Source organism: Eurosta solidaginis, chromosome 4 (genome assembly GCF_040869045.1).
Source record: "Eurosta solidaginis isolate ZX-2024a chromosome 4, ASM4086904v1, whole genome shotgun sequence".
Classification (NCBI taxonomy): Eukaryota; Metazoa; Arthropoda; class Insecta; order Diptera; family Tephritidae; genus Eurosta; species Eurosta solidaginis.
This window is the reverse complement of record NC_090322.1, coordinates 276,207,570-276,221,924: the sequence shown is the minus strand read 5'-3', so window position 1 is coordinate 276,221,924 and position 14,355 is coordinate 276,207,570. Positions and strand designations below refer to the sequence as shown.

The window sequence follows — 14,355 nt, the reverse complement described above, 5'->3', positions numbered from 1 at the left end:
TACAGTGAGTGGTGGCAACCTGACGGAGCCTTCTCATAGCTTCAATAAAAATAAAAATAAATATTTGTATATGAGCCTGTTGCTATAACAACTAAACCCTTACAGTGAGAAAGCACTATTAGTCCTTCCTCGTAAATTTTTTTTTCATATTTAACCATTTGTTTTCTCAGTTAAACCGAAAATTTAGCCACTTCTTCCACAACAGGGTCTTTGGTGTCTCCATTACACTATTAAATTTGTATAAGTAATTTATAAGCGATATAAAACACCGACTCAAAATATCTCATCCCAGCACAGACTTTTGCCTATCCGAAACTGCATTTTCGTAAATAATAAAGAATATGTTCTACAAACTAAATAAAAATATGCCAAACAATACGGTTTAAAATGACAAAATAACAGCAGAATTTCGTACGAAGAGACTTGACTAGGCTTTTCTGTATGCGACGGGCAGAGTATTTGAAGGCAGTCTGTGTCGAAAAATACTCCTTCGGATGAGTGGTCAATGCTGGTCAAACGATCGCGGAAATAGCCAAAAACTGATGTGGATGAGAACTAGGGTAGTGAGAAGTATCTATGTGGCAACATCCGAGGGGCGGTATGATACTGGGTGGTATCAGTGGATAGTCGCTTTAGGTAGAAACGGTGATTATATAATTTTGTAAGCTAAGAGAAACGTAATGTAAGCAACTTCAATAAAATTTATTGGAATTTTGTCGCCAAACGATGTTTCCTCAGCTGTTCTTTACTGAATATTGCCCAGTAGGTGCGTCACCGACTTGCTGCCGTTTTAAAGTGTGGTTTAGGGAGTAGTTGAAGCTGCATTAAAGGTCGTACTTTTGTAACGCCACGTGATATATTACAAAGGGTATACAAAGGTTATTTTGTTAAAACTATAAAATTTTCGAACTATACATATTTTTTTGTATCAGTAATTTTGAGAATTACTAATTTTACCCATTGTGCGACCATACTTTCAAGATATAATACCATTCTCTGGGAACGGGGATAACTATGCATTTATTAATATTTCTTAGTTTTGAGTAGTGGAGATGTAAAAAACTTTGGTTGATGTAGCCCTTTTTTAGCATAGCTATTAGCCATCTATTCTGAGTGCTTTCTAAATTTTTTTTCAGGAAGAGATGGTAGGTTAAAGGTATAGAAGTAAATTTTTCGTAGTATGATTGTCGATCTTTATACTAGTGATAGAAAGCTTGACAAAGGCTTTAACCACAAAGCATGTTCTTAAGGTTTTTTAGGGACAAGCCTTGAGAAACAAGAGAATCGATTCAAGTTTACTTCAACCCAATTGACAGTGCAAACTCTCTCAGATCGTTTGAGGTTGAAGAACATGGTTCATTATCCAAACGTTTTTGAATCTATAGCTTACATACGAAACAGAAAAGTGGGGTGCTTTTAAAAACCTTGCATATATTGAACTCTGCAAAATAGCTCTGAAATACTCATGTGATTATATCTGCCGGAAGTGCACTTTCTTTATAGCTAATTTCATTTGATGATAAAGCTTTTCTCGAAAGAACGGAAGCCAGCAGCTTACAACAGCAGTTTGCATCTCATGAAAAAATATTAAGCACGCCCAATAGAATATTCAATGCACCATGTTTATAAACAGTGCGTTTAGCTAAACAACAAAAACAAAAATTACATTATGCAGCAATCCACAATGGTGAATAAAATATAGCAATAACAAGTAAAGGTGTCTAAGTTCGGGTGTAACCGAACATTATATACTCAGCGTAAGCTTCAATTGCACATTTAATTTCAGATAAATTACTTTTCTACATAAAAAGTAAAATTCTATTGATACAAAGCTCTTTTTCGCTAAGATATAGCTTATTTTATTCGTCCACGACCCTTTTAAAAATCTTTTATATAAAAGTGGGCGTGGTCCTTAACCGATTTCGTTAATTTCTCTTCAAAGCATTCCCTATAGTAAAGGCAACCTCTGCCGAATTTTGTTACGATGGGTTTAACGATTTTTGATTTATGATTAATAATATTTGTAAAATTGATTTTATCACAAGTGGGCGGTGCCACGCTCATTTAAAAAAAAATTTTAAATTTTTATCAAGAGTATCAATATCAGTCCACACGTCAAATTTCAACATTCCAGGTGTATTATTTACTAAATAATCAGGTTTTTTGTGTTTTCCAAAATGTTATATATATAAAAAGTGGGCGTGGTTATCATCCGATTTCGCTCATTTTCAATACCAATCTATTCTGGGTCCAGATAAGCTTGTGTAAAAAATTTGGTGAAGATATCTCAATATTTACTCAAGTTATCGTGTTAACGGACAGACGGACGGATGGACGGACATGGCTCAATAAAAATTTTTTTCGACACTGATGATTTTGATATATGGAAATCTATGTCTATCTCGATTCCTTTACACCTGTACAACCAACCGTTATCCAATCAAAGTTAATATACTCTGTGTGCAAAGCACGCTGAGTATAAAAAACACTTGTGAGTACACCACGGAGGGAGGGAAGTGAGCCTGAAGTGTCATTGAACATTACGAGTTCTATCCTTAATAAAAAGTGTTGAGTAACTCAACATCAGCTATTGAAGCAGTGGACGTAAAGAAGAAAAAAATCAACGGCGGATATTGAAATCAACTCAAAAGCATACAACTACTTAACATTCACACTTTGTTGTTATTTTTATGCTTTAAATGTGAACATTGTTATTGGGCGAATGAATGTGCAAATGTACAAATGGTGAAAAGAACGACAAACGCAAGCTGTTCGAGCTCCACTTGAAAAGAAATGTTTCAATATTTACAGCTAGAAAAATCCTGAGAAGAGTATGCTCCCCTCTACCTACAAGTAAAGCGTTGAGTAGAAGAAAGAATAAGACATTGCCAAGAATCGAAAGTAGATATATACCTGTCAAAGAATTGCTTGCCAGCAATCGCCGAGTTAACAAGAATGTAAAACAATGAAAGAACACAAACGCAATCGCACGTATGATTGAACATAAGGAATATATGAAGACATGTGTATGTGTGTGTGCACATGTAAATACAGCCAAGTACTTGTAATTGAAGTATAAAATAAAATGTGTTGAAAGGGTTAAGTCTCAATTTCCTTACAACAAGTAGGAAAAATAAGGTGAAACAGTAAAAAAATGTGAAGAAATGTTCCGAATTAGCATGGCATGACATACAACAAAAACAATACCGTAAACAAACATCAAAGCTAATATGATGGTTGAGAGCTGTTTGTTTTATGCTAATTTGTGTAAGTGGTAATGGATGAATCAAAGCGTTGCCATATGTTGCAAATATGTATGTAAAAAGTGTGGCACATTAGTAACGACTACTTCTAATGTGTCATTTAAGTTGATTGATCAGCATTCATAATTTATTATAACACTCAATCAAGAGCTCCTACCCATACGATGCTGAGGTTTATTTATTTGTTTCCTCTTCTTCTTAACTTGCAGATGGTATGACTGATTGCTCAGACAGTGAATGCTGTTCTCATCCAGCTTGTGCAGAGCATATCATGTGCCTATCCTCCAATGATCCCGTTGAAGTGCTATTACGTAAACAGCCACCCTCGGTTACAGCATCCTTTTATCAACGTGTCAAATTCCTTATTGAGGAAAACTCGGTGCAATCGTATGCCCACATGGATGAATATAGCGAAAAGTGAGTACTAACGTTCACACATACAAATTTATACGCATACGTATACAAATTTTCCTTCAAGCAACTTCATTAGGCTTTAGGCTTTTTTCTCGCTTAGCTCTTGGGAGCATTGTAGCGCAGGGAATGCATAAAGAAAAACTAAATTTTTGCTTAAAATTTCATTATAAAATTATTACTAATAATTTTAAATTTTATGATTGCACCCTAAAGTTTTCTTTGCAAGATGCGCGAAATTTAGTAGTAGAATTAAGTTGCGTATATATAATATTTAAATTATGTAAAAATGATAAGAAAAAATATGATGCAATGGAGAGAAAAAGCTCAAATAAGATATTAAAAAATATCAAATAATAATAAAAAAAAGAAGGTCATATTTCTATTTATATTAGATATCTAGGTAAATATAAATTGTTTTTTTTTTTTGTTGTTGTTTTTTTTTTTTTTTGTATCCAATTATTGTTCATGTCTGTGAAGTGGCCCGGTGTTCATGCTTTCGTTCAAAAACATGAGAGGCTAGTTTACAAAAAATTTTTTTTTTCTCTTGCTTTTCAGTTTAAACACACTTCAAATAAATAAGTATTCAAATCCCGATGTCAATTTCCCTACAATCCACCCCAAACTCCCCTCAATCAGTCTACCAATTTATACGTTGGAAATTAAATGGAAATTAGAATCAGAATTCAATTATGTATGTTTTACAAACCGGCGTGTTTTTTTTTTTGTTACATTTAAATGTTTTTGTTTTTTGCTTATTTAGTTTGACTTACATTTTTTGACAAGCTTTTTTCTTGTTCTTTGACCTTAACTCAAGTTATGTACTTAAACGAAAAACAGTTTCTAGGAAAATTAGTGTAAATATCAGCTTTAATTTGAGCTTTTTCTTTTCCTGTCTACTTTAGGATTGCCAATTTCAAACACTAATATTTTTAAAACCATTTTTTAATCAACTTTATATTTTGTTAATCTAAATTCGCATTTAATATTTTATTTTAAATTTTATATTTCTGTTTCAGTTTCTTTATACAAACGAATAAATATTCAAAACAAAAGAAAAAACCTAAAGCGAAATAATGATAACACTTCATTGAGTTTGTGTTTCGTCTAGATTTTCACCTCCTTGCGTTTGCCTTACCCCGTCAAATGTCATTAAAACCACGAAATTAAAAAAAAACCACCATCCCAAAATATAATAATTTCTTATAAAAAACTGACTAGTGTCATTCAATGTGCAAATATGAATTGATATTAAGTGCGGATTGTTTTGTTAAAAAGCCAGTTTTAGATTTCTTAAGTCGGAAAGTGCTTATATGTCTAAATCGATGCCTGAATTGCTCACACCTACATCAACGCTTATTTTAATTTGAATTGTATCTGGCCGATGTGAATTAAAGATTTTTGTATTTACTGAGCTCTACATTTTAATTGGAGATCGGGGAGAACTATTTGGAAAATATTCTCAAATTCGTACATATAACTTATTTGGAATTTACGAGTTTTAAAGATCTATAAAGTTTTCTTAACTCCAATATCTTCTCATATAAATGTAAGCTGTAAACGGTTTTGAAAAAACCAAAAAAAAATTAAATTAAAATTTAAAAAAATTTAAAATTTTGTTTGCCAATTTTTATCTTCTGGTATTACATCACTTGAAAATCGCGTTGAATCTATCAACATCATCTACTTGCTTTCATATTATAATAATAAGTGTTTTTAGCGTAGATTTCGGCTGCTTGGATGTAACGGAAGGGTTATATATACGAATTCGGGTATATATCGCGTTTTAAACAACTTGTGCATAAATTTAACCAAATTGTTACAAAAAAATTGCAGAAAAATTTTTCTGTTTCAATAATTTTATTAGAGATTTTCTTTTCCAAAAAAATCATAATTTCTAATAAAATCATAGTTTTGGTTATTTTAGTAAACAGAGATAAAAAAGGGTCATATTTAAAGCTTAATTTATATTCTATTGCTAAAAGATTTTCATAATTCATGGAATTGCAATAACGGTTTATAGAAAACCTTCTTAAATGATCTCCAAATTTTAGGCTTACCAGATTTCTAACATAAAAGTTCAATGCAGAGAGTAGCATTAAGAGATGCCAAGAAAGCTTTCGTCTTCTGCAAAAGCTCGCAAGCAGTTCAAGAATTTCAGTTTTTAGTTAGCACAACTACTTGTGCAGATAAAGACATATGTGTTTAGGCCCTGCTTAGTGACATGAATAAATTTTTAAATGGCAAGCTATTGAAGTCAAGCGAAGTCAGGTCAACATAAGGTCCACTTATTTCGATAAAAGCCACCATACCGCAGTCTGAACTTTCGAAGTTTTGAGTACTTCCACTTAATATATACCCAAATCTTTACTAGTGGTATACCTCTGCTAAACAGAAAGAAAATGCTTTGTGAAAAATAAAAATTTCAGTGTGGTTCTTTCGCGCTTTCTGAACATTGCGATTGTTTGAGTTGGTCGCTGTTTTGATCTGGGTAAACGGTATGATGCCTGTGTGATTAAGTAACTTCTGCTCCATCAATTTGCAACAAAAAAATGATTTGATTGATAAGTGCTTTTGAAAATATTACAGTCAAATGTTTACTTTGGAAGGCTATATCAAACAAAAAAAAAGAAAAAATCTTCAATTATCGTAGATTGCTCAAAAAAATAAGAAACCAAGCAAACAACGCAGTGTCTCAATTGCAGATATCTGTGTGGCCGTTTTTATATCCTTTGCTGCTTTTTCTTCGCAAAAACTTAAATTTAAAGCTTTTGTTGACTGCATTAAAATTGTTTCTAATCCAATTTTTCCACTTTTAAGGCGAAATGTGAATTCAGGTATCGGTACGCAAAACGGATTTCTTCATGGGGGAGACCGCCAAGGGGTCGTTGTCATACCAAAACAAAAAAAAACCGAAATGCTTAAACAAAGCAAATTCGGAGACTAAATGTTGATTATTTTTAATTTGCTTTCACCTCAGTTCGTCTTTATTGTTGAGTTGAATTTTTTAGTTAATATTACGCTAGAAATCGCTTTAAAATCTGTACTAAATTGTATCAAATTTCTATTATATTTTTATATTCACTGATGAATAACAAAAAGTAGGCGACAGAAAGCTCAGCTCTTTTAGAGGAGTGTACTTTTTTGTTGTTGTTGTTTATTTATGTTTCGTTCCACCAATCCGAACATACATAAACCTAAATGTAATGCACACATATCTCTACTTACATATTTATCTATATGCAATTGAAGTACGAACGTAAATAAATTTGATGGGCAAATTTTGTAAAATAAATGAAAAATATTGAATATTCTTAAACTAATGCTTAGTTTTGTATGAAGCAAAATCAAACAAAAAAGTCCAAATTTTTAAAGGCCACAATAAAAACAAAGCGAAAAAAGTACAAAAAAACTTTTGTAAAACGTTTCTCTTGCTCGACATTCAGTGGCCTTAGAATGTATTTAAGGAACTAATAAATGAGCACACATGAGCAATGTTAACGATTTTGTATTCAATTAAAAAAAACCCAATAGCTTCACTAGTTTTTCATTAGTTTTTTTATCGTTCTTTTTTATATATATTTTTATTTTTATTCATTTTTTGTTACCTTTTTTAAATTTTTGTTGTGCTCGTCCAATTACTTATTTTGTTTGAGTTGGATTTAACTTTCGGTTATGAGTTTTATGTCAATAAGTATTTATTTAAGTAAAAGTATTAACTTATTAAGTACTAACCAATAAATGATTAAGTATTGAGTTATTTTAACGGAGCGACCATATTTTGCGTGCCAGTGCGACAGCCCACCCTTGGCCTTGTGTGTGTTTTTCAAACGTAATTTTTGAATAAGTTTTATTTTATTTAAATAACTAAATTTCTATCTCTTGCGTTAATTTGCTTGCACATGTTTTTTTTTTTTGTAGGGAATTGAAAAAAAAATTATGTTTTGCAATTTTAATAAAAATATTTAAAATAAAAAAGAAAAAATTATTAAACTAAAAAAGTCAAAATATTCTAAACAATTCTGTTTGTCTCTTTGTCTTCCTTTTTCTGTTTTAAATTCTTAACCTGTCTTTATTGTTTGTGTACATGTCTGTGTACCCTTTTGTCGCTTTACGGTTACAAAAAAATTTGTATTTAAAAAAATATGAAAACATTTCAATAAACAATCATAAATGGGGAAAACCAATAAACGCCGCACTCGCATTGTATTTTATAAAAATTTCACGAAAAGTCTCTTCTGGAGTTCATTCACGCCTTGGTAAGTTGACAACTGCGCTCTCAGCAAAATCGGCACTCTGCAGAGAAAGTTTTCACAAGTGCCTTAAAATCGACAGCAGCAACAACAAAAACAACACATTTTCTTTTGATTTCCTAAAAATGCTTTATTTAATCTGTTGCACGAGACAAGACAAAAAACAAAAAATAAAAAATTTTTAAATTTATAAATTTTTTCGTTTTCGTTTGCATTGACGAATTCTACGCCCATTCAACTATTCACATAAGCAACTTTGACATTCGTATAACTAAAAACTTTCCTCCAATAACTTTTACTCACTCGAAATATTTGCTTGTTTTTTTTTTTTTGACTAAGCTTCTTTTTTATTATTTACTAAATATATAAATGACAACGACACAACAACTACACGAGCTTGCTTGTGAAGCAACAAACTGTAAATAATTCCAGAAACAACTTTTTTCTTATGTGTTTTAAACGCGATGGAATGCCTAACGTAATTAGCGATGGATTTAACGAATATGCAAATGCTCTATTTTATTATAATTAATATTAATATTACAAAATACTATTATTATTACTCTTATTATAAAAAAAATATATATTTTTATTATCGATTAGAATTGTATGTTTGTATGTGTAAGTGTCTATGTGTATTTTGTTGATTCAATTAATAATGTGCTTTTGTTCTTTGTTTTTTTTTTCTCTTGTTTTATTTTGTTTGTATGTAATTATTTTGAAATATTATTGAACGTCACTAACATCAAATGAACTAATTTCCAATCATCAGCCAAACCATGCATCCACCAAAACAAAGTGACTGTGGAGTTGCAAATGAAGTTGAAAGACTTCATGGCCGCGAAATTGGTGTAATAAAACTCTGCAGCTACTTTGCATGTGTTGTTGTTTTATTGATTCGTTATTTCTTACTCTCTTTTATTAATGTACTCATTCATTAAGTGGAAAATAAATCATGTCCAAAATGTAAATAATTTCAAATTACAACAACAAAAAAGTTCACGAAAGTAATTTTAACTCACGTCGTCCAATTTGTAATTTGTTTTTGTTTAGTTACGGCTTTTCTCACGAAATCCCTTTTTGTAATTTTTAAAGAAGTAGAAAAATTTGCAAAGTTCCTCAAATAAATTTTTTATTCGTTTCTTATTTAAGTTTTAAAATTTTTCATCACTCAAAACTTGTATTATTTTGACACCTAAAATGTTTTATTTTTTGCTTTTTAACTCATAGTAAAAATTCTAAATCACATTTAAATTTTGGTAAACATAATACTTATATATATTTTTTTTTTTTTTTGTTAAGGATGATATACATAATAATACTTATTCAAGTGAGCGTGCAAATAATTAAATTAAGTATTAAAAGATGAATCGACAAGCAAATTATCGATACAAAACAAAGAATGTCTTAGTCTCGAATATCACAACAGAGAAAATATGAAAAACATGCGTTAAACAAATTGCCCAACACACCATAAATGTGCCACGGCCCAATCCCAAAAAAAAAAAATGACTTCCTTACATGTGCTAATAAATAAATAATAAAACAATAGTAAATTTGACTTAAAAATATTGTACAGCAAATAAAACTAATCAAGATAAATTAATATAAGAAAAAAATGTTATACAAAATACAGACCATCCCACTTTTCCCTTTGTGAGCGTCTTAAAACCTTTTATTTTATCATCCCACCACTACAACCTTAACATACACAGACACAAACAAACCATATAATCCTTGACCATATTCATACATATTTCCTACAAACAACAAAAAAGTAGAAAATTTGATTTTGCTGCGTATGAAAAAGGAACGACGATGAAAATAATAAGAAATAAATTTATTATTTAAATTTTTATTTTTATTTGTTTACGAAACTTAATATTTACGCCATATAACGAAACACAAATTTAACTTTTTTTCAAACTAAGATACTTTTGCGATAAGTTTCATCGTGCAGAAAACAGCTTTACGTAAGCATAATATTGTAACCATAGCTGCATGCATAGACATACAACAACAACAACATAAGCAATGCGCATTTTTACAACATTACAAAAAAAAAAAAAAAAAATTGTTGAATCGTTTAGTGGCTGCAACGAATATGATTGTTTATTGACAAACTTATGGCGGCTTTAACGATTCTGGACTAAGATTACAACCGTCCTTGCTATGTCATATAAACAAAAACTCTGTGTAGTGCATCTTGTTTTATTTAATATAATATTCTACTGAAATTCAAGCCTGGCCCTACAATTCCTGTTATATTTCCTGATTACTTTGGGAGAATTTTGATGAAATACCGTTAGACTTTAAGTAGCATCTATAGATAGTTTTATGAACAAAGAGTATACAAAATGAAAGATACACTTAAATACGCAAAATTTAAAAAGTTTATACCATGTTTTATTTATTTATTTAATTTTTTCTCAAAATTTGAACAATTTTCGAAAAATTTTAGCAACCTATTTGTCCTAATTTTAGTAAAATGTTTACGACCAAAAGGCAATTTAAGGCTTAATCATTTGTAAAGGGTTATGGGACGCTTTCAGGAGAGACCAATATTAAGCAGTCGTTGAGTAATAAATTTGAGTAGTTACGACCCACTCAGTGGTTGGAATTTACGCCAAATTACTGACTAGAAATATTAGTTACTACATTTGCTCAACATGTTAATTCGTCTTTATGGCAGTACTTTGACAGTTTAAAGTATTGGTTATAAAGAACATTTTTCATCTTAACAATAGAAATGTACGAGACCACGAAAAAGTATTTAAGGCTAAATCTGTGGAGAATTTCATGATGTTCAACTTCGAACTGGGTGCCGAACATCTCAAGACGTGCACATGCTACTTACATTGGTTTTTATTACCATTAAAATAATGTCGATATAAAGAAGGATGCAAGTTCGCAAGTCTTATTTCAAATTCCGAGGTCGAAACGTTAAATGGCTGGAGTAATTATAATTTTCTTAATTAATCAATTTTGAATACACATTTTATATATATTTTTGAATCATTTTTATACTTAGCTGAGCAGAGCTCACAGAGTATATTAACTTTGTTCGCCTAACGGTAATCCGTAACGGCATAAACTAATCGAGATAGATATAGATTTCTATATATCAAAATTATCTGGACGAAAAAAGAAATTCATTTAGCCATGTCCGTCCGCCCGTCCGTCCGTAAACAAGATAACTTGAGTAAATTTTGAGGTATCTTGATAAAATTTGGTATGTAGGTTCCTGGGCGCTCATCTCAGATCTCCATTTAAAATGAACGAAATCGGACTACAACCACGCCCACTTTTTCGGTATCGAAAATTTCGTAAAACCGAAAAAGTGCGATAATTCATTACCAAAGACGGATAAAGCTATGAAACTTGGTAGGTGCGTTGACCTTATGACGCAAAATAGAAAATTAGAAAAATGTTGGCCAATGGGCGTGGCACCGCCCACTTTTAAAAGAAGGTAATTTAAAACTTTTGCAAGCTGTAATTTGGCATTCGTTGAAGATATCATGATGGAATTTGGTAGGCACTTTACGCCTATTACTATATGTATGCTAAATAAAAATTAGCGAAATCGGATGACGAACACGCCCACGTTTAAAAAACATTTTTTTTAAGTCAAATTTTAACAAAAAATGTAATATCTTTACAGTATAAAAGTAAATTATGTCAACATTCGACTCCAGTAATGATATGGTGCAGTAAAATACAAAGATAAAAGAAAATTTCAAAATGGGCGTAACTCCGCCCTTTTTCCTTTAATTCTTCTAGAATACTTTTAATGCCATAAGTCGAACAAAAATTTACCTATCCTTGTGAAATTTGGTAGGGACATAGATTCTATGGCGATAACTGCTTTCTGTGAAAATGGGCGAAATCGGTTGAAGCCACGCCCAGTTTTTATACACAGTATACACTGTTTCCGTTCGGCCGTTAACACAATAACTTGCGCAAAAACCGATATATATTTACTAAACTCAGTTCACGCACTTATCTGAACTCACTTTGCATCGGTATAAAAAATGACCGAAATCCGACTATGACCACGCCCACTTTTCTGATATCGAAAATTACGAAAAATGAAAAAAATGCCATATTTCTGTACCAAATATGAAAAAAGAGATGAAACATGGTAATTGGATTGGTTTTTTCACGCAATATATAACTTTAGAAAAAACTTTGTAAAATGGGTGTGACACCTACCATATTAAGTAGAAGAAAATGGAAAATTTCTGCAGGGCGAAATCAAAAGCCCTTGGAATCTTGGCACGAATATTGTTCGTGGTATGACATATATAAATGAATTAGCGGTACCCGACAGATGATGTTCTGGGTCTCCCTGGTCCACATTTTGGTCGATATCTCGAAAACGCCTTCACATATACAACTAAGGGCTACTCCCTTTTAAAACCCTCATTAATACTTTTAATTTGATACCCATATCGTACAAACATATTCTAGAGTCACCCTGGTCCACCCTTATTGCGATATCTCGAAAAGGCGTCCGCCTATAGAACTAAGGCCCACTACTTTTTAAATAATCATTGACACCTTTCATTTGATACACATGTCATACAAACACATTCCAGGGTTACCCTAGGTTCATTTTGCTAAATGGTGATTTTCCCTTATTTTGTCTCCAAAGCTCTCAGCTGAGTATGTAATGTTCGGTTACACCCGAACTTAGCCTTCCTTACTTGTTAGTTTTCAAGTTGTTAGTGTAAATTTGTTTTTTATACCGAAGTGCTCGTTCTTCATATGGAAGTGCTTTTGCTTTGCACTTACATATGAAAATCCAAAACTTCCATACGAATTATATATAAATGTGAGGGCATACGGGAGTGCTTTTAATTATAGAATTAAATTAAATCATTAATTCTCTTTCCAAAAATCCTAATTACGCAAATTCACTACACCACATAAATATATAGGATGTAGTTAAAAAAACTAACCAAAATTTCCTTGAGAAAACATTCGACATGAATTCGTTGCTTTGTTGTTGCTAATACGGCGAGTGACGACAATTAACAAATAAAAACTCTTTGTTATAAGTGTATGGGGGTTGAGCAGCTCTCTTTTTTTAAAAAAAAACTTTATGAATTTTTTAACTGAAACTATGTTAACCTAGCTCAAATCGTTTTGGAAAAAATTCGGAAATGTTTCGAAATTTTTTTTTTTTTGTGTTTTAATTTCAGTTTGAAAAATTTCATGTTTTAATTTTGAACAGAAAAATAGACAAAAATGCAAAAATATCAAAGTGCCATAAAGTCAAAACGTCAAGGAGAAGTTGTGCAACTTTCGCAAAACGAAAAAATATTTTTTAATTTTTAAAAAGGTAAACGGAAAATGAAAAACAGTGTTATTTGTATATGCAACAGAAGTTAAGTTTAAAAAATAGCTGTTCTTTTTACATGTACATATATGCATACTCACTTAAACTTTGTATGAACTGTTTGGTGTGTAACTTTATCTACGCTTAGAAAATTACTACTACTAAATTTCAGTAAACATTATACTCAGTTGCATCTGAAATATGTCTCTCCATTTTACATATACACAATTCTCCACTTCTATGACCGATTCAGCTATGGGTTATCACTATGACCAACAGAGGTTCGGGTCTCCGCTATTCACTACTACCCGTTTTGTAGAGAGTTCTGTACCACTGCCGCGAGTTTTCAATAATTGTCGCTAGATGGGTCCCCTAAACATTACCTAAGTGATGATAAGCGTTTTTAGCCCGCAAATATAGATGTTTATATGTACATGTAAAGAAAAAACTTGCCAATATTTACGAAACATAGGTTACATTTTTAAGCTTATCACCGCAAAATTGGCGTTGCCGATACGAAACCGACCAGTATCCATAAATATACTTCATTGAGAGTATAATTTTTGTGTAGGGTTATATCACTTTGGCGCTGATAGCATGTTTAAAATATATATAATCGTAACTCTCGTCACCTAAAAGTTGAAACGACCATCCATCTTTTCCAGCTTTACTTCAAAAGTAGAAAAAAAATTAAACGTTTAGGTTTAAAATTCGCCAAAAGGTACTAAAAGTAGCTGGTAATCGTCGAGAGGATACGCATTATATTTATGTACGCACATACATACATGCAAACTTATCAGATCCTACTAATGGCGCCTTTTCACTCTAATCCAATTCCGATGAAGGCAAATGTAGTAGCTGCGGCTTTCATTTAAACATGCAAATAAACAACACGTCAGAATAATAAAAACAATGCCAACACTCAAATTGGCACCAACAAATTCTAGCTTATTCGACTGTGTGTTGTTGCGGTTGTGGTTGTAAGTATGATGGCAGGTCAACATTGTTATTTGCTTACAGTCGAATAAAAATGAAATGCAAATGCTAATACAACCAACCAATATTTGAACACCAATACCAGTAGCAA

The 14,355-nt window shown here is 31.5% G+C and overlaps 1 protein-coding gene across 5 annotated transcripts in view; it reads left to right on the top strand.

Moving 5' to 3' along the window:
- Positions 1-14,355, top strand: part of Ten-a (tenascin accessory) — a 458,238-nt gene that overhangs the window by 341,774 nt on the left and 102,109 nt on the right. For 4 of the 5 annotated variants that reach the window (XM_067778438.1, XM_067778436.1, XM_067778434.1 and 1 more), the window contains 2 exons: positions 3,473-3,680; positions 7,907-7,933. In XM_067778438.1, the coding sequence (XP_067634539.1) occupies positions 3,473-3,680; positions 7,907-7,933 (235 nt within the window). The remainder of the gene's footprint in view (positions 1-3,472; positions 3,681-7,906; positions 7,934-14,355) is intronic. The other variant, XM_067778437.1, reaches the window with a different exon arrangement.